Source organism: Neopelma chrysocephalum, unplaced genomic scaffold, assembly GCF_003984885.1.
Source record: "Neopelma chrysocephalum unplaced genomic scaffold, ASM398488v2 Primary Assembly neopelma1_69, whole genome shotgun sequence".
Classification (NCBI taxonomy): Eukaryota; Metazoa; Chordata; class Aves; order Passeriformes; family Pipridae; genus Neopelma; species Neopelma chrysocephalum.
The window spans coordinates 207,597-234,520 of NW_020897729.1; the positions used below are offsets into that span (position 1 = coordinate 207,597).

The following is a 26,924-nucleotide window of genomic DNA, read 5'->3' on the forward strand; positions in this document are numbered from 1 at the left end:
CTTTAATGTCATTGGAGCAGCTGTGAATTGGAGCAGAAAGCATTTCTTGTACCATCATTCCCAAGGTAGGGAGTTAGGCAGGCTAGCGCTCATCTTGATGAGGCTGTGCCACATGTGTTGTATTAGCATGCCAGAATAAATACACTTCAGATCTAGACCACAGTAAAAGGCTCTGTAAGTGTCACTGAAGCAGGCAGATGGGGAGGTTCACGCTTCCACAGATGCTGTTCCCCACCTCAGATGCACTCTGGAACATTAGGAGTGGGTTCGTGGAGGGGAAGGGGAGTTGGCTTCTTGTAGGGTTGGTCTACTGTACTTTTGCTCTCAGAAAATCCCCTTTGTTAAGCCTTGCAACTTTTCCCTGTGAGGTGAATGGATTAGTTGTACTCCTAGATGGGGAAAGCAGCCTGCCAGTTGTTCACGTTTCATGCAGTGAATTGGAGGGAAAGCCAAGAGCACACCCTGAGTTTGGAAGCTGCACCTTTTCCAGCTCTGGCTTTGCCTTGGTGGCTGCCTGCTGAAAGCAAAGGAGCCAAGGGGCTGTCCGGTGGGCAGAGCCCAGCAGCGCTGCTGGCTGGCAGGTTGGCTTGCTGCCTGTCTCAAAAGCCTAGTACTGGCACAACTGTGAGCTGTTGCCCTCTAAACTTGGGTCATGCCTCAGGCAAAGCCATCGTTTCCTACAGTGGATTAATAACCTCAATTACTGGGGCCCTGTGGGTCAGATCTTCCCCGTGCTGGCTGCATGACAGCTTTTTAATCTGCTTTCCTCTCTCATAACCTCTGAGCCTGGAGGGATCGACAGGCCAGGGAGATCTTCTGCCCTCCTGCATGTTTTGCCTTGTAAGGGCTGCAGATGTGAAACAGCAAGCAGAGCTGGCAGGGGACTTGAACCCACCAAGGAGGTGCATCTAGAAGGTGGTTCTGCCACTGTCAGATTCAAAGGACAAATGTGGCAACATCTAGTGTTTTGCCATGAAATTCATCCATCTGCCAAAAATCACAGCACCATCCTGTGGGGGCCTGGCAGTCAGGTTTGGTCATCTGGGGAAGACGCTGCATGGCTCTTGCGGAGGGAACATCCCCCTAAATTTCTTAGTGTTTCCTGAGTATCTGGGTAAAGGTGATGCAGAAGTTGTCATGTGCTTGGATTTCTAAAACGCTTCCCTCACTGTGTGTTTCCTCTAAAGAAAAAAGGTCATGTCTCATCAGTGAGGAAATTGCCAGTGAAGAGAGACTGAATGACGCAGTCCTGGACATGCTTCTAAATGATCTCGAAGAGGGGATGGGGAAGGGACAAAATCATTGGAGTAAGAAAAACAGAAGTGGACAGGAAAGAGCTGCCGAGGGATTTCCTTATATGGAGCATCTGATGAACTAACAGCAGTGTAGGAGGAGTGCAGGGCAATGCAGCTGCTGACAAAAACAAAATTTATTTATTTATATTTTTGGGGTCACTTATGGCAAGGGATGCTACTGGGGCCCATTTTCTCACTGGAAAGAGACCACAGAGACAGTGTAAATCTCTGAAAATGCTAGCTCAGCAGATGCAAGCAGAAATTATTGGGAAAGGTACAGACAGCAAATAGTAGGTATCCTCCTGCCGTGCTAGAAATCCCTGGTGGACTTGCACCTTGAGTACTGTGTGCAGCTCTAGTTATCCTGTCTCAAAAAAGATGTGATAGAACTAGAAAGGCACAGGAAACAGTGACAAGGTCAGTGAAGCATGAAGAGTAAGTAGCTGCTGCCCAGAGAACAAGGGAACAGATCAGGCATTTTCAGGTATCTTCAGAAATGAAACAATTGAGGAAGGAAATGCAACAGAGGTGTATGAAACCATGACTGTCATAGAGAACATAAAATTACCATTTCACAAAATAATCTTCTCATTCTCACCTTATAAGCTAAGGGGAGCATTAAATGGAACTGTTGAGAAGCAGTTTTAAACTAATAAAAGTTTTTTCCTGCCACATGATTAATCTGTAGAACTCCTTGCCAAAAGACAGTGAGTAGATCAGTGGTATTACTGGCTTCAAAAAATGATTATAAAAATTTGTTGGGGAGAAATCTCTCAAGGGTTCTTTAACACATTGTGAGACATCCTGTAGATGAGGAGAGCTGCTGGGCAATGGAAGTGGGTGGAAGAAGCAATGTCTGGCTGCCCTTTTTTCCAGAGCATCTCTTTTGAGCTGCTAGTACTACTACCAAAATATGTTTGGAGAAGACCTAGAAATTCTAGCTTCTGAGTAAGTGTCACTGTGCTGAAAAATATCTAGAACAACTGTTTCTTCCTAATTCATTTGATTTGAGACATTTGATATGCAAAACCTTCTTTACATGTAATATTAGATTTCTTCTTAATGTCAGGAAATGCAACTACTGAGTGTTCATAAGCTTTTTGTGTCTCTGAGGATAAACCTATTAAATGATCAGGGCTATAGGACATATTTTGTTTTTCTTCTGAACCTGCTTAGGTGAGCCGAGAGGAGGCTGAGATTTACCAAGTCAGTCTTTCCACTAGGAGCTGGAGTTGGTGGTTTCTGTTCCCTCTTGTTCAAGAATGTAACTAAGAAATTAGTCTTTCTTGTCTGATGTACAAGATCAAGCTCTGTCTTTTTCTGTCTCGTCTTCCATTTGCTCTCAGGTGGTGTGTGGTATACTTTATCCATGGTAGAGTTTCAAGCAGAATCTTTGCCTTATAATGAGTACAATTTTATACTGATCAGGAAGAGGCTAATCCTCTCATTAAATCACCATAATGAGAACTGACGGATGATTCCCTACTTGGCCACAAATTTATTGTGCAACCTTCAGCAAACCCCAAACTTTTTGCTGCAGCTCTCACTGGCTCTGGTGTGAGTGTGCTCTGCTTTGGTGGAGCTGGGTGCAGTAGAAGTTGTATGTGGCTGGTACATCTGCTGGCTGAAGCAGATCCTGCCACCCCTTCTCGTGAGCAGTGCTCTGCTTCATAAAGAAGGAGCAAAGAGTAAGCAGAAATACTCAGAGAGCACAGTGGTGACAGTGGGGTAAAACTCGTTTGAACTGAAAAGGGCTCTATTTATTGGCCCATTGGTAGATTTTGCTTAAATGGTTCCTGCAATGAAAGGTGCTGAGAAGTGTTTCTCTGCCATCACTGAATAATATACCATCACATACAGACCCATGGACTGAGCATCAAGAAAGGAGCACCAAGAGCAAGGAGTTCTGTTAATTTACAGACGGGGACAAGGACTGAGATCTGCATCAGCACCAGCTTGGAAAAAGGTCCCGAGGTTAATGGGCCATTTCTTATCATATCCGCCTGTGTTTGGCCGGAAAATACAACAAGGACAGAGACTTGCAAAAACCCAAACCAATCAACCAAACAAAACAAACCCACCTGCACAAGCTGTTTATCTGTGTACTAGTTACATTGTTCAAAGAACTACAGGTCAGGGTGGATGAAAACAGAACAGCATGGACCCAGCACCCTGAAAGATTATTACCTGCTTTTGTATGAACACAAGGAAATTACCTTTCCTGGCTGTTCTCATCTTTGAGCTTTTGTAGATTTTCTTTCTTTTTTGGCTTTTGTAACTGATGAACTCATGCACATTATGCTATTTTAATACCTAGGAAAGAGCCTTGTCGGCTAAATCACCTTATTTGTCTCTGATCAGAGCACAGTGCATTTCTCTTTTTAGTAGAAGGTATTAATTTAAATTCCATAATCCCAAACATATTCTCGTTTCTGTTCTGTGCTTCAGAAGGCCAATGGCATTTTAATTTAATAAGGGAGAAACACACATGACACTATGTTCCCTGTAAATGTCTTCTGACCTCAATGAGGCTTTCACAGCTTTCTTTGTGTTCCAGCAAATGCAATCTCTACTTTTATTCAAACACGTTATCATTTCTAATACCTGTGTTCTACCAATGGGTAAAAATTTATATATCTGCAGCATTTTCACAGTAACTTTTGACATGTTATTTGCATTATTATTTAGTAGTGCAAGCTCATTAATGGAGCCATAGCAAGATTTATGCAGCACTATGTCCCATTGAAATATTGTTTGGGTACATGCTGTCCCTTTGCAGTGAAAGAAACTTTATTTTAGTTTACCTTGCTTTCAGATTAAAATGAGTTAACACATCTAGCAATATCTCGATTTATGTCAGCTCCATTTATCTTTTCAAGTTCTATAAGTTTTGTTTAGTGGGTTAAGATTTACCTAATTGGGTACATATTACGTATTTTGTGACATGTTAACACTTGAGTCCTATGCATCACAGTTCTAAAAAATCATCTTTTGCCATTTTTATGCTTCCATTTTGCTGTTTAATCTTACGTAAACCTACTCAGTTTGAAAGAAGAACATGTGCACATTGCAGTCCTCATGGACCTTCTTTGGGAATGTCAAGTAACATTCAATCTTTTCACTGATTTGAGTCTGCTCTCCTTTACTCTGATGTGAATCAGGAGCTGACCCCTTGGAACCTGCCCCACAAAGGCTGGATCATCAGTCTTACTGCAAGGTGATGGTAACTCCCCAAAGAAATGGGGAGTATTTTATTAGTGGGTTTGTGGGTTATTCTGAGTAGACTTTCCAAGAACAATTATGTTGGTTTAATGAACAGATGGCTCAAAATTCAGCTACCTGTTGCATTCTAATTTTTTTCTTCTTGTAAGTGTCTGTGTCGTGTTCGATACACTTGTTCTTGCATGTTTATGTGATAAATCTGCCTGTTTCCATGCTAGCTTAATATGTATAACATGTAAATGCATCTTTCCCGGTACCTGCTGCTGTACTTCAGTCCTGGCATCTCTAAATGAGAGCCCCCTCATTTACCAACTCCATGTTGTCTGCTAAGCAAGGAGGGCACCTTGACTCCAGATCTCCCTGTGCTGTCCTTGATCTGCCAGAACCAGAATTGTTCTCATCTCAAACATGCTGCTTATGCATTTGCAGAAAGAGGACTATTATTTTTGTGCTATTACAGAAGTACCCAAGAAGCACCAATTGTGTTTTAGGGCTTCATTGTGCAAACTACTTTTGGCCTTGTTCCAGAGGGCCTACAGGCTTGCTTCCTGATCAGGTAGAGCAGAGGACTGAAGGATGATATGGGTGAAGAGGAGAGGCAACAGCTGTAGTTTCAATTTGGTATCTGCCCTGACATGCCACCATAGGCTTCTGTGATGGCTGTGGAGTAGGTATTGCTGAGGAGTGTAAGTGGAGCAATGATCCTCTATAAGTGGGGACATGGAGGAGAGCAGTTTCATTTAGGTTTTTGCTGTGACTTGGTGCATGTGCAAGGTCCTGTCTAAAATAGCTTATGAATTAAGTCATAGAAACGATGATTTTCACCTCAAGGCACAGCAGACAACAAAAACTTAGTTTAACATGAATCCCAGGGATTAGTTATTAATACCTTGCATCCTTTTAACAGTCTTGAACTGTGTGCTACTAGCTTTGCTTCTAGCTAAGTGCTGTTCTTCAGCACATGAAGTAGAGCTGACTGGAAAATAAGAGCTACAGTTTCATGAATCATTTAGCATTTTAACTGTTTTTCTTTTCTTTTTTCCCCCCTCTTTTCTAGACTAAAACTGAAACTGTGGAGTATTTATTGAGAGCATGAAAGATTCCAGGTGGTCTCACAAATACTAGTTTTTCCACAAATCCTTGATAGACTCTCACACCTAAACAGCACTTCTTTTGTTATGCCTGGTTTATGTGCCTTGGTACTCTGATCTCCGCATATTTCATGGCTTTTATTGTTCCATCCTAATGGGATTCCCAGTGAGCGAATCAGCACTGCATCCCATATCATATCATCCCATGTACCTCATTCTTTTTGTTTGGACTTGAGAGACCCCCTACTAATTGTTAACAATAAAGTCTATGTCTCCACTCTCACATCCCTGTGAAGTGTTGGCCAAAAGACAACATCCTCGAGTGCACTCTCTGGAAAAACTTCCATCTCATGAGCTGGTCAGAGATGCCTGCCCACTTCTGCCCAGTGTCAGGAGAAGCAAAAGAAGAGAAGGCTTTGAAAGGTGTTGTGTGAATAGGTAACCCTGCCTGAGCACAAGGTAATCCAGTTAGAAATTCACCTTGGTGCAAGGCTCCTATTTGTCCCAGAGGCAGCTGCTTTTTAGTGGAGTGTTGGAGTCTACTCAGGTGAAAGAGTTAATTTGAAAGGCTTTTGTATATGCTAATACTGTTTTGTCTGAGGAACTTTCTGTGTGCCTGTTCTTTCCAGTCTTGTCTCGTGGGTTTTGTGTAATTTCATTAATTGGAAACAGTACTAAGGAGAGCATCTTTCCCCAACCATCCTTGGTGTGAAATATGGACTCTACCTTTCTCTGTGCAGCTCAAAGACTGAGACTTAAGTCTGCAGCGCTGTAACCGTGATAGTTACACGGGTAAAAAAGAAGGAACCTTCAGTTTCGGTGGAGCACCTTTGCAAGAAGCTGGTGCTTTATGGTCTATAGGTGGAAATAGGGAGGCTCCCTCGTTTATAAAGGAACATCCCAGTTCCGGGCACCCGCACCCACGGGTGATTTAAGACAAGAGGTGTGTCTTCTTTTCGGCCACGTTGCCGGTCCCGTGGTTTCTGCCGGTCCAGGAGCCCCGGAAGGGCCGTGCTCGGTGCCCCCGCACGTGGTGTCTTCTGTCGCTGGGGACATCCGCGGGCACCGACCCTGCCCGGCCCCGGGGCCGGAGGTGCGGACGGACGGCGGGGCCGTCTCCTCCCTCCGCCCCCGCCGGGACTGGGAGAACTTCAGCGCGGCGGATCCGCGCAGGGCGGCGGGACCGGACCCTCGGCGGGGAGCGGCAGAGCCCCCGCCGGCAGCGGAGCGGGGGGGTCCCGGCGGGGGCTGTGCCGGCAGGGGGCAGGGCTGGGAGCCGGCCGCTCGTGTTTCTAGGGCTTGACGTCCTTCCAGCCAGCCCGCCCCCCTTTCCCGGCAAAGCCGGCCCTCCGCGGGCGGAGAAGTCCCGAGAAGTGGCGGCGGGGTCCCCCACCCTCCCCCGGGCGCGGCGGGGCCGCGGCGATGGGCCGGGAAGTTTGGCGGCGAGGGGGCCCGGCGCCCCGCCGCTGAGAGCCGGCCGCTCCGGGGCCGGTCCCTTTTCCGAGGAGCGGGAGGGCGCCACAAAGTGAAATCCATGAGGATTCTCGGGCTTCTCCTGGAGAAAGGCTCGCATATGCTGCAGTGTCTCTGTGGAAGGCGCCTGAGATCCAGCCACAGCCCAGGTGGGGAGCGCGCGTCCTTGTCCCCGCCGCCCTCGCCTCCCCGCCCGGGCGCCGCTCAGCCCGGGCTGGCCCCGTTTCCTCGCCTTCCTCCGCCCCCGCCTCGCCGGCGCCGCGCACAGGTGGCCGGGATGGGCCGGGCGCTGTCCGCGGTGCTGACCCCACCGCGCATCCCCGACACCGAGTCCCCGTTAACTCGGCATCCCCCCCACCCGGGTCCCCTCCGCCCCCAGGATCCTCACCCGTGGCACTATTCACAACTCGGCCCCCATCCACCCGAGGACTCCACCCCACCCTCCTGCAGCTCCCACCCAAACAGAACCTCTGCATAGGTTCTTTGTCCCCACACAGATTCCTTCTGCACACATGAGCCTCCTTAGTGTTCCCCATCCCACCTGCAGCCCACTCAAGTCCTTCCTCATATGGGACCCCTGTATCTCCCATCTCACCTGGAACCCCCAGCCATAGCCTCCGTTACCACCTGGTCAATATGGGGATAACCTTCCCCAGTGTGCCAGTGGCCTCACAGAACTCTAGTTGAGCCCACTGTAAGAGCTCTCCATACCTTTTGTTTCTAGTAGTAGTAATGTTGCAATGATTTTCTGGTGGAGAGTGTTGAATGTGTTTCTGAGTGGGGATTTTCCTAGAAGCAAAGGCAAATACCTGGCTGCTCCTGGTGAGGGGCCAGGAGACTCCCAACACCTGTCTCAGTATCTAGCCTTTTGGGCAGAGAGTATTGCACTAGGATGGGGAATGCAGTGGGGTGAATGTCTGAATGATATTCCCGATCTTAAGCTGTCCCTGAGCACTTTTTGAAGGGGGGAATAAGTGCATGAGTGCCTTGGTTTGATGTGGCACTACCTCTGAATTTTAGGGTGATCTCGTTGAGGCTTTTTAAGTGGTGTTTCTACAATTTCTTCTGTGCTACATGTATTTTTTTCATGAATCTGACTTTTCTTCTCTACAACACTGGGTAAATACCTACGGAAAGAGACCCTATGTTATTGTTATTATTAAGATCTGCAGAAGCTACAGCACTAACCCTACTTCTTTGAGCTTCACTGGCTTTTAGTTCCTACTTGGCTTTTGAGTAGGTCTGCTTTCGAACCCTGACCATTGTAATCTTTGGGCACTGGATGTTTACAAGATGTCTTTTAGAGTATTCTTTGCTCATGCTTGTGCTGTTTCCTTTTGTGAGATCTCTGTCCCAGAAGAGAAAAATTTCTATGCCTCCTGCGTAAATTGCTTGGTGTTGTTTTTGAAGAGAAAGGCTGTTCTTGGGGGAACACTGTTGCTGAGGTAGCCTGGATTCCCTTATGGCCTTGCTAAGAAAAGGTTGTTAATGGTTATAGACACCTGTTTATGCCTCAGTAACCTCTTCCCTCCCATGACATTTGCGTGTGCAAGTTGTTGTCTGAGACAGCTCATGGCAACAGGGGACATGCTGGAAATCTTTGGGAGACTGGCTTGGCTCCCTTCAAAGTATGTTCTGCCCTGCTTTGAAGAACAATATGATAAATAAATAGAATGAATTGTGGCTGTGCTTTGAAGCATTACACACATTATTCTCTTTTCAGTGAAAAACTGTTGGGGTTTTCTTCATAGTGCTGTGTGTGAACGTTTGTTTTGTGTCATTTGGAAACCTAAACCAGTAAAGAGAACAATAACCTACTGGTATAAATGGGGTGGCACTCAGGCCATGGGGCGTGCTTGGCTATAACTTCAGTGAACTAGAATCGATGACAGTGTCCTAATAGTTTCCCTGCTGAGCTGGTTTGGCTTTACAGGTGGATCCTGTGCTGAAGCGTGCTTGGTGTGTGTGTGGTGCCTGAGTCTTTCCCGATCTCTTCTGCTCTGATGGAACAATACTGAGCATTGTGTAGTCTTTGTATTTCATGATGTTGTGCTACAAGGGGGTAGTCTCTGGAAATGACCTCTATTGTGATCTCCGACTGACCTTATTTTCCAGGTACTAACCCTATGCCACCATGAGCCTGAGCTCTCTGGATGTGGTCTGTTGCTTTGAATCAGGATGCTGAAATACATTCCTGCTTCTTGGCTGCATTTTTTCGTTTTCCATTAAGGTTGGGCTTTATGTTCTTGAAAAATGTGCAATAAAAAATGAAAGCTTCCACCTATAAAGGGGTCACTGTGGGCCTGGACCTTCTGGAGGAGAAATCTCCTTGCTACTTCTTCAGAAGGTGAGCATCCCCCAGGAGATAGACGTATACTCCAGCAACAGCCCTGAAAGTGTAGTGCTATGCCCAGCACACCACTGTGGAGGCTATGCCAGTCACAGATGTAAACCAACAAAAGGATTATAAATTACAGGGGTGGAAGAACTGTGGAAACATGGACCACAACAGCAGTGGCATAGAGTGCCTGTGAGCTACTTATATGCCCTTGGTCCTCTGATCTGAAGAGTTTTTCTGACAGATTGACCAAGCCCTTGCCCTTCTGATATGTATGTTTTCTTTAATGCAAACAAGTCATAAGAATGTAAGCACATGTGTAAAGTCAGATTCATACTTGTGTGTTGTGCTGACTCAAAGCCTTAGACCACTCCTGATTCTGACAGAAGCATTATACTTCAAAGAAAAACAGTGAAATATTGAAGGTAGTTGTGTAGTAATGTACAGGTCTGTTGTGATTCTAGCAAAAATATTAGCAAGATTTTTTTTATTGTTATGCAAAGACCTATCACCTTTTTAATCTTAGCTAACTCTAGCCTGGTGTTTTCTAATGCTCCATTTCTGAGATCTGCAGACACTTGTTTCAGTCTGTGCAGGGGAAGGCTGCTTTGGTTGTTTGAACAGCACCTGGCAAAATGGGACTTAATGGGTCTCCCAGCTACCACAAAAGTGCAAATAATTTACAGCAATACAGAACAAGAGATTTATCCTAGTCCTTTGTGAATTTCTCTACAAGTATGTTAGCACAGCAACATCCTGTATCATCTTTCCGGTACTTCACTTGTTATCTTAGTTTCAGAGCTTTAAACTGACTGATTGTATTGCACGGGCAGAGATATTTCCCTTCTTGATGGTGCAATCAGAGTTAATTTTGTTAAGTGTTTTTTCTTTAATTTATTTTCTCTGCTAACACTTTTTTCCCCTTTGCTTGGGAGATGTGGTTTGGCAGTCCAGATTTTTTTTTTTGCTTTTGGCTTCCTAGTCAACATTATGAAACAGATAGCTACAATGTTTGTAAGTTCAAGGTAACCATTAGATAATGATTGTATTGTTGCTGTAACTGTGAATAGAGTTGTGAAAAAATATTTTGGGTGGCTCTACCTGGTTTTCAGGCCCTGTGATGTAAAAGGCCCTGTACCCATAGAGTACATAATAGCAGCATGAAGATTTCTGCTAGTGAGTGCTTCAGTCTGCCTTTGTAAGGATTTCTTACTTGGCCGAATGAGTGGTTCTGTCTCATGCCTGTCCTGCCCTTGGCTCCTGTACAGACTCTCCTGTGGGATGCATCATTGCTAAAACCACGGATATTTCTCACATCAACTAGCAACAACATTCAGCAGCAATGCATTTTCAGCTTTATTTTCAGTAGTAGAGGTCTGATTGTATCCAGAGACTGATCTATTCTCAAATATTCATAAGAGTACTTCTCAGTTTAAATCCCTATTTTGCAAATTGATGCCTTCAGTAGAAATTAAGCTCATATTGAAAGTAAATCCTGGCCTTGGCTTCCATGAGAGTCTCACACTGGTGAAATTTGGAGATGCTCCTGGAAATATGCTGATTGATGCTGGCTTTATGGGAAATTAAAATGATGTCTGGCACAGTAGGTCTTCATATTTCTCCAGGCATCACAATACTAAGTTTGATATTTGGGGCAATAGGAACAAGCACTCTGTCTAGGTAAGCAAAGTCAGGTTGTGGCTCTGCCATTAGCCAGTCTGTTGCTGTCAATACACATCTTTGCATTTGTCCTGAAACTATTTGGGGCACTGTCATAATGTGTCTGCAGTGTCTGTGCAAGACATCTCATCTGCAGATGCAAATGGAATCACCCACATAGGAGGTACAATTGCATATTCAAGAATAGCATTTGGTTTATGAGCAGAACAGGCATTCCTTGGTTTGCTTGTGCAGTCTTCTATGCATTCATCTACACTTTATTTACATACACTGGTTCTTAAATATACAGTGCTGTTTATTCAAGTAGACAGCAAGTTATAGTGTTCAGTAAATAGCGCACAGTCGGCCTCAAATTACTGGAAGCAAGAGCTCTGTGTATGGAAGTGACAGATAGGAAAACCTGCAGTTCCTGCTGAGTTTAGGGAGCACAGAGAGCCTGTCTGATCTGTGGCAGGTCAGAGTGTGGTATGTGCATTAGTGGTGGGAGATTGGAAAGGCAGCTTGGTGCTGCTGAACTGGAGCTGGGAGGGGGTCGCAAGGCTGAGAAACAATGGTATCTGACTGGGGATCATCAGCACTTTTTCCTTCCTGCACCAGGTCTCTTGCTTGCTGTTCTCTGCCACTGCTCAGAGCATGTCAGTGTTCCTGCACACATTTTGCTCAGGCGCCCTCTTCCTGTTTTGTGTTTTTTGGAAAAGAAACACTTGCTGACCAGTGGAAATTAAGTACCTGTGCTGTTCCAGGATAATGCCTATTGTTGACACAACATACGCTAATGGAAACAACACCTTTGTCTGATTTAGTTTAATTCATCTGGGAAATGAATTAAACAAAACTCTGAAATTTTTTTTTTTATTATAATAGGAACACTCCTCTAGGGTATTATTCAAGAATAGCTATAGCATTTTAAATCCCCACTTTCCTTTATTCTGAAGTAACCCTCTCATGTAGACATTGGCTAAGCATCTCTCCTGGAAGCTCATAGTACTTGTGCATCTTTGTTAAAAAAAAAAAAATCAGTTCTGGCTGAGCTAGAAATGATGAATTTTTTAGGGGTTTTATTTGGTGAAATTGCTTGTTTTGTATCATACAGAATTCCAGAGATATAAATGATAATGACTTTAGTTATATGCGTATCACTTTTTTAAGTGCTCTCAGCCAGTTCTGTGTAGTTATGCAAAGGAAAGTCTTTGATATTATGCAGGATTTTATTGTTCAGTTTGCAGTAAAATATTTCATAAATCTTCAAAAGCAAATGCAGGTCCATGGACTCCCTGGGTGTAAAGTGATTTGGCAATGCCTAGGTGTCAGCCAGATGCCTGAGGTTACAGAGCTGGGCGTCTGGAATTGCTGCATCTTCACCCAGTCTGCTGAGTATTGAAACTTGTCTGGATCCTACCAGAGCATCACTGATATTGAGTCATATTTGGGAAATGTTTTACTTTCAGTGAATGAAAAAATTCAAGCAAAATAAGAGTAATTTGAATTTACTTAAGTATGTGCAGCTAGGATGACAAACAGTACTCTTAAGCAGAGGTTGGCTGGTTTATGGCAATTGTCACCTGGAGGTTTACGTGGTTTTCTAAAGGAATAAAGCTTACCTTCCTTCACTTCCCAAACTCAACCAAGGAAAGAGCAAGAGTTTGTCTCAGTTTAAACACCGTGTACAACTGACATTTTAAACTGTAAGTTTTTGTGGGAAATGTTAACTAACAATGTAATGAAATAATTTTTCAGCCTTTCCCTTTGTTTTCCTGAATAACTATGTGTATAAAATATTGTCTTCTGTGTTATTGTTTTTCCATTTGAAGAGTAACAAAAGAATCCAGGGACATAGGCAGATATTTAAAGCTGATGACTTTCAGAGCAGATGCTTTCAGCTTAAGAGCTGTGTGACTATTGTTAGATCATGTTTACTCAAAGACCAAGGAGTATTTCTGGAGAGAGGTCTCAGTTCAGTGAACCATCTAAGTGCATATTTAACTCTATGCATGTACCTAGTCCCATTTTAAGATGATCATATGCTTGAATACTTACCAGAACCATTGTTTTAGATGAGTGGCACATACCATCCCTAAAACTCTTCTTGTTCTCCCTGTCCAACAGGTCATTGACAGTAAGCTTGTTTTCTGTATCCAGCAGATTCCTCTGGAGGTATTCACAGCCATCAGTTCCCAGATGAAAAACCCTGTTCATTTAAGAAATTAAAATCCTCCTGCTTTGTTCGTGAGAATGATCTACTTTGGCTTACTGAAGTTTCACTTGAAACCAAGCTGCTTGTCTTCCTTTCTGCTGCTTTCCAGAAGTAACCTGTTTAATTTTTTACCAAACTGATGCTAGTTGTAAATTTTTTAGATCAGCATGATCCAAAAGCTGGATGAGATTTTTTGTAGAATCATAGAATCATAGAATTGTTTAGGTTGGAAAAGACCTCTAAGATTATTGAGTACAACTGTTAACCTAGCACTGCCAAGGCCATCACTAAACCATGTCCCTAAGTGTCACATCTGCACATCTTTTAAATACCTCCAGGCCTGGTGACTCCAACACTTTCCAGAACAGCCTATTCCAATGCTTGACAACCCTTTTGGAGAAGAAATTTTTCCTTATATGCAATTTAAAGCTCCCCTGATGCAACTTGAGGCCATTTCCTCTCGTCCTACCACTCTTCAGAGAAGAGACTGAACCCCTATCTTGCTGCAACCTTCTGTCAGGTACTTGTAGAGACCAATAAGGTCTCCCCCAAGCCTCCTTTTCTCCAAGTTAAACAACCACAGCTCCCTCAGCTACTTCTTATAGAACTTGTTCTCTAGACTCTTCCTCAGCTCCATTCTGGAGCTGGACATTATCCAGCACCTCAGTATCTTTCTTGAAATGAAGGGCCCGAAACTGAACACAGGAATTGAGATGTGGCCTCACCAGTACTGAGTACAGGTACAGATTCTTTGTGTACTCTCTAGATGCAATGGTAGTCTACAAAGCTTTCAATTGTGTGAATAGATGTCTGCTTAAAAGGCCTTTAAATAGATCGTTCTTCCCCTTGGAGGAAAAGAGATGTGTAATGTTTAATAATAAAAATAGTGTTTCTTCCCATAGCCTGAAATGGCATGGAAGGAGGTAATCATGTTCTGTATGGCAAAGCATTTTTCTAAATGGATGTTTATGCCTTTCTAGCATGGTGGCTGCGATTGGCTGCTGGGCCGATTTGCATGTGCTAAATTGCAGTCCTGGGGATCTGTGAAAACAACCCAGCAAAGCCAATCTCAGCTGGGAGCATGGAAGCTGCTGCTAATTTTGTGACGAACCACCCCCAGGCCCAGCGTGAGTCATTATCATTGTTTTGTTTTCCAGAAGTCGGTACTGAATGCTTCCAGGATCCAAAGCCTGGATTATCTCTGGAATTGTATTTATTCCCCCATAACTTTGTTTATTCCAGATAAGAGGAAAGAATAGGAAAAAAATCTGTATTAAAGAACCCATGAAATAATTAATTGTTTCCTTATTAGTGTTCTCTTCCTGCTTTTAATGTGCATTCACAGCCGTTTGTTCACTTGAAAACTCACTTGTGCACAGCCCAGCACTCGTGCTGCTCAGTCCTAATCAGCTTGCTTTGTGCTGCCAAGGGGATGGGGTGGCAGCAATAAGTACAGTGAGATGAAGCGACTTGACTGAAGTCATTGCTTGGCCCTGGCAGAGCTGAGATGGGGAGTCCTGCTCTTGGTTCTTCTATTTGTCTTGTTAGTTTTTCAGCGAGTCTTTTTATGAAGCCACAGCTGTGTGTGGGACCAGCTGGGACATCCGTTTGCTGTAGGTCAGGAGTCTGTCATCTGAGGAATGCACTGCCCTGATCCCCAAGGTCTTACACCTGATGACCACTTGCTGGGGTTGTTGGTCCTCTGGGAGATAGGACAAGGTGTTCAGAGAACAAGAAAAGCCCCTGCCTGTGCTGGAATTGTGACAAATGTAATCAATTTGGTCTCAGCTTTTAGCTCTTCTTTCAGGTTGTCTTCTCAAATAGACTTCTTTGATGTGTCATAGACCATGCAAATGTACCTGCAGGGACTGTGGACAGGATGCAGAGGAAATGTTGGGTCCTTCAGGGGAAAGATCCAGGAGTAGGAAGATGCATGTGTGTGGGCATATAGAAGCATAGAGAAGTGATTTAAATGCATAACTTGGACATACAGTGGGTGGAAAAGACATGGACAGTGTGGGAGGCCTCCATGAGCATGGGAGTGCAATAAGGAGCTGAGAGCACTGAGGAAGAGGAATGGAGAAGGGGGAACTTCTAATGTTGCTTAAAAACTTCGTGTTGCTTTAAAAATCAGCTAAACATGCTGTGCTTTTTTTGTGGAAAAAAGTACCCAGTATGGCATTCCCTGCTCTTGCTTTAGTGATTTTCAGGATCAAGAAGTCTGCTGGGAGGACCTGAAGTACACCAGGAGTTAGGGATAGGCCATAGCAGTCTTCTTTACAGGGCTTACAGTGGAGCTGGACATACTTAGAGCATTCAAACTGAAAAAGCACAAGGATCAGAAGTGTCCATGACACTCCCACAGTGACAAGCCTTTCTATGATGTTCATTTGTTTACAAATTACCTACTGGAAATGTATTGCAAAGTCCTCCATACTGCAAAGTCCTTTTCAAGTTTTGGATTTCCTCTTTTGTCACAAATGTGACATGAAAACCAACCAAAAAAAAAAGATTCTACTGCCAGTGGGACTGAGCAGCTTATGTGCTGCCACTGCTTTTCTGAGTTCCTATGACTTACTGTTGCCTTGTTTATCCTCTTCCATGATTGTTTTCTGATGGTGGTGATTGGTGCATCTGATCCCACATGGAATCGCAGCAGTGAAATTCAAGCACAGACCCTGACAGAGTGGGACACCTTCCTATGTCCCAGTGCACAGTGCTCTTCTTGTTCTCAGCTCTGTGTGCCCAGGCCCTTTACTTCCCTGATTCTTGAGTTTAGAAATAGCATAGGAGTGTCCTGAGTGGTGTGTTGGTGAGGCTGGAGGGACTCTTAGGTGTTGCTTTTGAAAAGCTGATTTCCCAGTGCTGGTTGCACTTGTGTTCAGTGCAAGCAGGGTATAATCTTTGTAAACATTTGGTTGGTTGATCAGACAAATTTGTATATAAATATTCACATATGGCTTAATGTCCTGTGGCTGTGCTTGAGTATTCCTCTCTAATAACTGTAATTTACCTTTTATGGATAAGACAAAGAAACCTGGTTTGTTTTTTCCTCTGTTTCTGTATTTGCTGAAGTTTCTGTGATGAATCCTCTACTGTGCTCACCCTTAACCTGAAGAGGCAGTTCTGGGAGTGTAAATCGTGCTCCCTGATGCTTTAAGATTGCTCAGCAATGAAATGTGTCTTTCCTGCCCCCCCTCACCTGCTAAATGGCTGACACACATCTTACAACATCTTGCTGCAGATCTGTTTCTGCCCTGCAGCTCATTCACAGCACCTTGTCCAAGAGGGCAATGTAACTGTATTTTAGGGTTGATTTGGGGCTTTGTTTTTGAGGTTAGAAAAGGTGAGTTAGAACAATCAAATTTCTTTGGGTGGTATGTGAAGCATGAATAAGGAGGACAGTTAAATGGGAGAATGTCCTTTGCTGAGGAAACACTTTAGTGAATGAATTTCTCACTTGTTTGGCGTTTCTGGCAAGTGGTGGGTCTTGCTGAGAGCACTCCCATGAGAGCTTCTCTTGTACTCATACACAGCTTGTGGCCTTTGGGTCGATACTTCTCTGTCTAACACGCTGTCTGGCAAGGGAAGCTCTCACCTCGGCAAGGGATGCCCCAACCTCCCAGAGAAGGTCAGGAAACATGGTTTCTAAATTATAGTCTACTAAATATAAAAATACCCAGACCAGCGGCTTTTTTTTGTTAGTAATGGGGGAAAAAAACAACCTCAAACTGGCAGAAAGATCCAGACAGGCACACTGCTTTGCAAAATAGCCACGGGTGCCTCCTGGGGACTGTGCTAGGGGCTGTATTGGCATAAGGCTGCACAGTGTCTGCACACTGGGGAGAGCTCATTGCTTATGAGCTACATGTCCCTGAAGAAAAGGGTTTCAGTGAGAAAGTCCTGTTTCAACAAGGGACTGGCAGGGTGCAGAGAAAGAAATGCAGAGCCCTGAAGTGTGCTGGGGAAACAGGTATGGGTCTGACTCCCATCCAGAGCAGGGAGGAAGGACTGGGTAAATCCTCCTCACTCAACCTGGAGGCATCTTTCTCTCCTGTCCCCCTGCTCACTTGGATGAGCTGCAGACTCAGTGCAAGTCTCCAACTCACTGGCTTTTCCCTACTGCTTCATTGCTCCCAGTCTGTTGAAGGGGAAGACAGCGTAGTGTTGGGGAGGAAAGAAAGGCATTGCATCTCTATTATTTATGGGAATGTTGTTCATTTGGCTGGTAAAATGCTGCTGGGATTAAACGTTAGAGGAAAGATGTGCTTGTTACTCAGTGAGCACGTGTTACCCCACTAACTGCCAAAGGACAGTCCTCCATTTTAGCACTTTTATAATCTGTCTTTAAGCCTTGAGACTAAGAGCTGATGTGTCTTACTCCCTACTTCATCTCCACTTTATCCACAGTGATGTTGTGTTACAGAGACAGATCTTCACTGGGTTTAACATAGCCTGGAGAACATTATTTAGAAAAAAAAAAAACAACAACCCAAAACAACAACAACAACAAAAAGTACCAAAGCCCTCTGAAAAAATTCACTAATAAAAAGACATATGGAGACAGTGTCAATTAACAGAAAAATATGACAGCAATTAATCTGGGACAGAATAAATTGTCCAACTAGCCCAGTAGTCTTTCTCCATCCACATTAAACACATAGAAAAAGGTAAGAAAACAGCAATGCAATGTGTCCCCCAAATGCTCTCCCAGCTGCTAGCTATTTTCAGCTTAGAAAATGTTCTGATTCAGTCATGGTACAATGTACTTAGAATTTCTCAGTGAATTTCTTTTCTGTGTACTTGACTAGACTCCCCTTGAGTTCAGGTACATTTTTAGCATCACAGTGTCCTGTGGAAAGGATTTCCCCAGACCCGTTACATGAAGAAGCCCCTCTTTTCCTTTGTTTTGATGTCAGTTCCTGCTAGCCTGGGTTGATGCGTTCCTGAGACCCTGTACTGAATGAGGTAGTGAATAACAGTCCCCATCCTCCTCTCATGATCCTTGTCATTGCATGGACCTCAAGCATACTCCTGCTAAGCTGCCTCTCTTCAGTTTGAAGAGTCTTTGATCTTCTTTGTTGCCTCTCTCTAAACCATTCCTAGTTCTAGGAAATGCTTATTGCAATGAGCAGAGCACAACAGCACACACTTGCCTCAAGCAAGGGATTGCCTTTCTTTACACCTGGGGCTCAAAAACAGTGGGGTCAGTTCAGCTGCAGAGACAGTAGTTGTCATGTGGAGTGCAGAAAGGAAAGCAGGCTGATGAATAGGTTGTTGTGGCCAAATGATGAGTTCTGTAGCTGCCAGTCCCTACAAGCCTGTGATTAAAGTAGCATCTGAAGCTATGTGTGGACACAGCCTCAGTCAGCTGTTTAGCCACGTCAGGAGATGAGGATGGCCGTGCCAAAAACTCCGTGTGTGCCGAAGCGTGGGGGATCACCTTGAGACATAGTTTCATCTTTTGGCTGCTTTGAGCTCTGTTCTGCCTGACAAGCCGTGGTCACAGTTGGCTGCCCATGGACCAGAGTGGGGGAGTCGGTTCCACTCTGATGCGAGATGCTGCCCCTTGCACCCAGAGGAGAGGAGCCAGGATATTTGGCATACAACTGAGCTCCTTCCATAGAGTATCCTGAGTTGGAAGGGACCCAAAAGGATTATCAAAGTCCAACTCCTTTGTAGTACACGTCTGCATAGTGAGAGGAGCTGCAGCTTAAACCCCATTGATTGTATTGACAAGATCTCCCTGAGTGTGGGGGAAGCCAGGGAGAGTTGCTCAGTCTGACATTTAGGCTGTGGGGGCCTGCACGTAACTCCACCCTGGGTGCCACCACACCTCCCTCTGCCTTATTGCCAGTCTGTACAGTGGAGACAATGCTGCCTTCTTTGCAAAGTACTGTGGGACTAACCCAGGACCTGTGTGGGCCATTGAAATACTGTAAGTTTCAAAGCAGTTTAATATTACTCTGTCTGTACACTGGAACTGTGGGAAGAGGTTAGGATTTTAGGTATTTAGCAGAAGATGCACCGTGAGAATTTTAGAGTACAGTTGAAATTCCTCATTCATGCTTTAAGAGGCATTTGAGACTCTGAGCCATTCAATAAGCTCCCATTAAAAGCACATGCATTATAAATTTCTCATGTAAAAGTATTTAAGGTTCAGTAGGAGTGCGGCTTGCAGAGAAAATATATCGGCTTCCAGTTAAGAGAAACAGATGAAAGCAATTGCTTTTTAAGGGTTAAGTGTGACATGTAAGCCAAGGCCTGAAGGGTTAGCAAGTGCCAGCCAGCAGCTGGGATAGCTAAGTGATGGATAACAAGTGCCCTGTCCTCCCATCCTTCCAAAGAGAGCTTTGCTCAGTGAAGGTTTCTAACACTAAATCAACAACAGCACTGATTTTAAAGGGCTCAGAGTTAACACCTTCTGCATACTAAATGTTAATGGTGATGTCTCAGGAGGTAGACTTCAGAGAAAAAAGGTTTTTTTCACTGTTGCTTGGGGCTTGCTTATCCTCTCTACATTACCTGCAGCAGTGTGCTAACGCATAGGCAAAGTGGGCTGTGACCTCAATCAGCTAGTTAATTTTAAGCCCGTGCTTAAGTGATTTGCTAAAACTGTGCTTATTCAGAGAAGAAAAACAGACTGTATTTTCATTGCTCAAGCTAGGTGAATTGTAACATCTAAGTGATTTTAACGATGAAAGGATAAATTATGCTTTGAAACAATTATTTACAATTATTTACATAAATTATTTACATAAAGAATAGTAGTAGCATTCAGGATGTCTGATGATTGATAGTCGTGTTCATACTTTGATAATAGCCCCTTCAAAGTTACCTGAAACACTGTATTCTGCATCTCTTTTTTATCTCGATATTTTTAAGATGAGCTGAACTCATTAAACTGAAGTATTTTAATGTCTTGTGTCAATAGAAAATGTTATTTTAATTGTTCAGTAAGAATCAGTTACAGAAATACGGGAAAGAGAGGGAAAAGAGATTGTTTCCCTTTCGTGTTCAGTACATTCTTCGTCCTTTTGCTTTTTGATGACTAAACTGTTCTGTATTTGCAATTGAAAACTGTTGATTGGAAACTCTTGTGAGAGTAACACAAATGGGGCTTGATTTTGAAAAATACATTCATGATTGTTTGCCTAATTTGTGTGTGCAATTAGCGTGATTACCACTGGAAATGGCCATCTGAGAACAGACTGTTGGAGATTTCTCTCTTCTTCTGATCTGTTTTCTCTCTCTTCTCCTTAAGGTGCCAACTTCTATGGTATCTAAATATTACCCATGGCAGTTTAATTTGGTAATATGTTTATTGATCTCCTTTCATCTTTTACCTCTCCACTTGCAGGTGTTTGTTAAAAGGCTGAGGATGATTATTCCCTTTTGCTTCTTTCTCAAGTCCACTTGACATAATGTAAGAGAGGTTCTTTCATCTAAGCTGTTGATCTTGCAATTCAGAGAATCAGATCCTACTGGCATCTCTATAGATTCTTAAATGGCCATAGTAATATTTAAGCAGTTTCCAGGCATGCACAAAGGATTACAGCTTTCATCTCTCAAGTCTCTTACTCCTTCCTGAGGAGACCTGTGTTCACAGGGGACATTTATTGGTGACAAGGTGGAATTGTTTCATTTTGTTTTGTTTTAAACATGATGAATTAAAAAGGTAAGATAGATGAGTGTCTATTCTCTTCAGGGAGGCTGAGAAACCTGCTACAGGCTAGTGATTTGAAGGGCACATCAGCTCAAGGCATCTTTGAGCTGACTTAAGGTTGGTTTTGTAGGAGCATGATATCAATGTTGCAGTTCCTCAGTGTGTTCACTGCTGAGTAAGAGAAAGGGATGAGCTTGTGCTCCCATCATACTCTTATTCCCTCCCTATGCTGATGCTAGAGCTGGGATGCAAGCCAGAGCAGGAAACTAACCTATTGTTCTTATTACTGGTATTTTAAAAATGAATCATTTTAATCAAATCAGCCTTACCCAAGTCACCAAGTGGCCACACAAGTGCTGCTGCTGTTGTGAGGGAAGCAGCAGGATCAGGTGTAGCAGAAGGCAGGGAGAGGAATGGGTAGCATATCTGGGTGTGAAGCCATGGGGTACTGCCCCTCTCCTGGTGACATTCACATCATGTTCATTGTTCCTGAAATTTTCTCCATCCTGAGATACAAGTAAGTCATGTCTAAAGATGAGGTGCACCTTCCAGTTTGGGATGTGACTCAGACCTACAGTTGCAGAGGTGGGAGAGCTGTGGCAGTGCTGCAGAAGACAAATATCCCCTGGCTCATTAATGATGGGATGGAGAACAGACACTGCCTGATTGCTTATTGGCTGTGGTCTTTCATTAAGAGTAAATTCAATTTTCCCAGTATTGACAGCTGCCTGATGGAGGGGTCGTGCTATGTGGCAGGCACTGAACTGCCAAGAACAAACACCCAGATATAGCCATATGTCAAGAATTATACTAGCAGTGTATTTCCTTCTTTTCTTCTGTGCTCTCTCTCCTTGTTGAGAAGAAACACCTTCTAGGGATGAGATATTAAATATGCCAACCCTGGCCTGTCTGCTAGCTGGGAAATGCTGGAACATTAATGTACTTGAAGTGGGGACGATGGTTTTTGTTTGTCCTTGCTCACTCCTGGCCTGGGTTGGGACTGATTTAGTTATGGAATGTAACTTTTTTCCAAAAAGTCCCCCAAATGAAAAAAAAAAACTTTTGTTTTTTTCCTGCCCAGTCTTTCTGATCCTTCCCAAAGCACAAACTTTGGAAAGAAACAAGCAAAATGTGTTTTGCCAGGGAACATCAGTTTCTGCGGGCCACAGCACTGCTCTTCCCCCTGCTCTGTCCAACTAAGGGCCCTCTCCATCGGCACAGCTCACTCAAGCATCTTCCCTCCTCATTCTGAGAGCTGCTCCAGCCCCTTCCAAACATATAATTATAGGCATGAAAAAAATAAACTTGATCTTATTCAGCACCTGATAAAACGGTGACTCAGGCATTTTCAATTTCCATTGGAAATGCAAGTTCTCGCGCATTCGGAGCGCTCACCAGCACGCCTCCTGAATCTTAAAGGGATCTGTGCCTGCCCACTGGAAGGGCAAAATGGTTACAAATGCAAAATGCCAGGCGGAGGCTTTCACAAGTATCTTCATTTAGCCACAGGGTGAAGCAAACCAAGGTCACTTACCTGTCTCTGCACTTACCCTTGCAATGTACTTATCCCAGCAAGACCCCAATCTACACCTAGTGGGGGGCTGTGGAGATTTTATCTTCGTATTTATTCATTCCTGATAGTCAGGATAAATATTCTGCCACCAACATCAGGTAGCCTGCAGTGGGTTTTGCCAGGCAGACCCCTGCTAAGGGGATCCATATTCTACCAGCTATGCAGGAGAGCAAAGCAGCTTGGTGTGTGCAGGGAAACAGCAAAAGCAGAAAAAGCACTCATGGCCCCTTGCTGTACTCACTAGACAGCACTTGTGCAGCACCATTGCCTTGGCAGGAGGGGGCACAGCCTGGGCATGGGAGGTCTGAAGGGCATCTACACTCCTGGGTGATATTCTGTGCAGTTTTGCCCTAACACTGCAATGCCACGCTTCATAAAGCCACATAAAGTACAAGAGCAGGAAGAAGTCTTCGAGAAGGCAATTCCTGGCTTGTCCTTGCAGACAGCTTCATCGAGGTTTCTGGAGGATTTACTGAAGCCAAACCTGTACACAAACTGTGGGGCTTCATATAGGACTCCCCAAGTGTGGCTACATGACCTTTTGATGTATTGGCAGTCAAGTAAAACACAGGGGAACGAGTGAGAGGATTGGACCAGGCCAACCTGGGAACTAGGAGCTCTCTGGCCACTGGGGCTGCGCGTTCAGCCCAGCATTTGAGACAAATGGTGGAGCAAAGGCACCTGATCAGGTTTAGGATGGCTCTTGTGAAAAGGGTGACGACACACTGTTCCTAAAATAAAGATGTTTCTGTGCTGTGTCAGGAGATCGCTTGTATACAGGCTGGAAGGAAGCAAGGAACTTGCTGAAAGGCATAAATCTTTCTAACCACCTTCAGTTGAGTTATTTTTATGCTCAGGGCAGGCAGTGCTATGAATCCCATCCCATTAGGGCTGGAAAAGTGTTAGCCAGGAAGATGGGTGCTCTGGAGCATGAGTGCCCTCTTCCTCCTGCCTACGTGCCCTGTGCCTTGCAAAGAAAATCCCTGGGCTGTAGCAAGACTAAAAGGATAACAGGGTCAGCACCTGAAGCAGCTGTACCCTATCTCTGGCAGGTTTTGGGAGGGAGGGCTTGAAAATCCTCCTGGTAACCTGGGTAGGTGCAGCATGTTTGATTTTGGTTTAGAATTCATTCATTAAATGATGTTTTGTTTTATTCCTCTAGAGCAGCCAGAGTTGTAGGATAAATATTTATATAGAAGAGGTGCTGGGTTAAGAAAAGATGGAACAGATGTACAAGTATGTGTTTTGCTTCTACCTGAAGGTCCCTGAGGACTTGACTTAATGGTCCCTATGGGTCCCTTCCAACTCTGAATATTCTACGATTCTACAAGTTTTCTGTCTTATACCCCTTCTGGTCATTAAGTTTTTTTATGTTCTCATATAATTCAGGAAACAAATGCATCCATGAGGCAAAACCCAAGTCCATGCCTGCTTCTCCTTTGTCTTGTACCCAACCTATGCCCAAACCCAGGATATCCTGGCAGCTTTTCACAAGAATATACTGAACCAAACCCAAATTAATGGCTCATCCCTCTTCTCTGAGCATTTACACTTGCATCAATTTCTGATGTAGCTTAGTAAACAGGACCCCTCATGGGAAAAACTGTAACATCTTTGAACATGAGCCAAAATTCTTTAATCATAAAGAGATAATACACTAAGTAATTTGAGCCCAGCAGTCTGCAGGGCATGGGGGAATGATTTCTGGCTTTGCTCCCACAGATTCAAAAAGTTCTCTAGAAACTGCTGTCCTAGTGAAAGAAACAGAGGGGAGAGCCAGGAAAAAACTACATTTAGATTTGTGTTGGATTTTTTTTCCCCATGATAACACAACTTGCTAAGTGGGAAAAAAATGCTCTGCTTTTTGTTCTGGGTTTGGTTGTTGTTTTTTTTTTCAGTCTGTTAGAGAAAAGTTGACATTTCTTATAGAAAGAAAGATCTTTCCACAGGATATTTTCTACATCTAATTTTCCTCTGGCAAAATGTGGGTGCATTTTTACTGAAGGGAAAAGCCTTTCCCTAAATATTTGAGGATGTAGAAGCAGTGATGCTTTACAAATAATACTTTGTCATGAAATGGCAGGTGACCACGTGTGTATTTGTTCATGTGTTCCCAGTGCCTGGAGTGAGCTCTCACTGGCTGTGTCATAAGCCTGGTAGTATTAGCAGAAATTCCTCCCTGGCTCAGACAGAGTGGGATATGTTTTTGGAGGAAAGGAGTCCAGGGTATCCATCATGTGGTCAAGTAGAGGCTAATGGCTTGCAGGTGATCCCTCTCTGTGGCTCCTGTGACATGGAGCTGCAATAACTCCATTGTCTCTGCTGATCAAACACAGAGTTTCCTCCTTATTTCTGGGACGTGTGATGGGGCTGACTCTGTGATCCAGCAGCAGCTGGGAACTCCCTGGTCTGTAGATATTTCAGGTGGCATATGGGCCTGCTCCACACAGCAGTTCAAAGGAGGTTTCTGCCTTTTGCAGGGACTAGAAGGAAATTTGCAGGTAGCCTTGCAGAAAAACAACATTGTCCTTCAGCAGGACAGCTGAGAGAGGAGGAGAGGATTGTCAGTGACCCGGGAGCAGGACGGACGTTTGTCAGACCTACAGCTCTTGGCAACCCTCTGGAGTCCCTTAAACTGCTGACAAGAGGCTGATAATGGGGGAAGAGAAGAGCCATGGGATGGTCCTGTGCTGGGGTAGGGCCTCCCTTGACCCTGAGCACTGCCGCAGTCCTATTAGGAGAGGAGGGCACGTTTGTCACCTGAGGGAGTATTGGCCCCTCATGTTTACAAGAGAGCCTTTGGTGTTGCCCTCTGTCAGAGGGGTAGAGGCAGTTGTGGTGGTCCCACTTCTCTCTGTTTAGGTCTTTTTGTGTTAAGCTACTTTGGGTGATCTTAGGTCAGCAGTGACAGCCTCCTTGGAGGCTGAGTCCCTGAGACCTAACCAGTCCCTTACAATGCAGAGCTGGGACCTCCAGTTTAGGGCTCTGTGTCACCTCTGTCCCGTCCTTGGGTGAGTTGCCTTTGTGAGTAACATCTCACAGTGATGCTGTCTCTTGGAGGGTACATTGGCAATCACTGGACTCATACCTCTCCCCATCTTCCTTGTAGCAGTAGTCTTGTTTTTTTCCCCCATAAGGATGTTTGCAGTCAATCTGGGGACATTAAGAGCAGAGATTTGCATAATTTGCTTTATTCTACCTAGGTCCAGCAGCAATAGCAGTGTCGATGTGTTCATCACATAACCACGTACTCAGAGCAGGCAATGTGCTGGTATAAATTATGCTGCAGTTCAAGCATTTTGGGGTTTTTTCCTGCTATTTTTGTTGTCCAGAATAAATGGATCATAGTTAGATGTACCTACCAATAGCTCAAATACACCCTCATTTCAGTTCAGTAACATTCCACCTCAACCCATCCTCCATGGGACTTTCCAGTTAAACTTATATCCCATTAGAAGCACCAGGATTACTCCTGTCTTGGACTATAGTTAGTATTCTTCCAGTTAATGTGATCATCCCTAGAATAGAAAAATTTTGAGCACCCAGCTATTTTCAGCCAGGCCCCTGACGTGCCCAGCTTCTACCACTTGAAGGGAATGTCAGATATTTTCACATGACAGAAAAGCGTGGCTGGATTCTTTTCTATAAAATATTCTTAACTTTGTCATTACTGTTTTTTAATTGGATTTCAATTTCTACTTATTTGTGAAACTAGCAAGAGATACAAATCTGCTAGCTAGTTTTTAAAACTATAAACTAGTTTAGGTGCATGTATATGTCTTTTCCTTTAATGATAAGCCCTCAGCAAACTTGAAAATTATTGATATAGATTGATAGCAACACCTGGAGGCATCCAGCCTTAAAACATCAGCCCATGTTTTCCATCTTTTATTTACTTCTTGGTTTTTGTCTGTACTGTAATATACATGGAACAAAATAAAATAAGGAACCGAAAAGAGCACTTTTATGCAATTTGTGATACCTGTTAAAGTGCTTTGTGTGGTTATCAGAATGACTCACTTGTGCAAGATTCTGTGCTCTTTCTGCTTTTTATGACACTGTGAAATATCTACATATTCGGTTTAGGGAACCAAAGTACATACAATAGAGGGAGCAGAGATGCAGATGAGAAATATTTGTAGTGAATTCCTGTGATGGTCAGGAAAGAGGAGCCCATGAAGCCAGTTTTGAAGAATGTCCTCTTGGAGCCAGACTGAACTTGAATGTGTCCTGGTACATTTCCACAGTGAAGCAGAAAATCCCGCAGCGAGGCAGACTGATCGAACCCTGCCAACAGCTCACTCAGCCCGTGCAGGAGCAGCCTCCGCACCTCCCGCCTGCAAACTGGGTCTGAGCAGGGTGGGAGTAGCCACGGCTTTAAAATGTTCCTTG

General features: G+C 44.1%; 1 protein-coding gene across 2 annotated transcripts in view; it reads left to right on the top strand.

The window, feature by feature from the left end:
* Positions 1-26,924, top strand: part of FGF12 (fibroblast growth factor 12) — a 224,000-nt gene that overhangs the window by 75,010 nt on the left and 122,066 nt on the right. Inside the window, exon 1 of one of the 2 annotated variants that reach the window (XM_027685480.1) lies at positions 7,128-7,230. The exons of the other annotated variant lie outside the window; for it this stretch is intronic. Coding sequence (XP_027541281.1) covers positions 7,143-7,230 — 88 coding nt within the window. The 5' untranslated portion in view covers positions 7,128-7,142. Of the gene's footprint in view, positions 1-7,127; positions 7,231-26,924 lie in introns of those variants that run through there. 2 annotated transcript variants of the gene reach the window in all.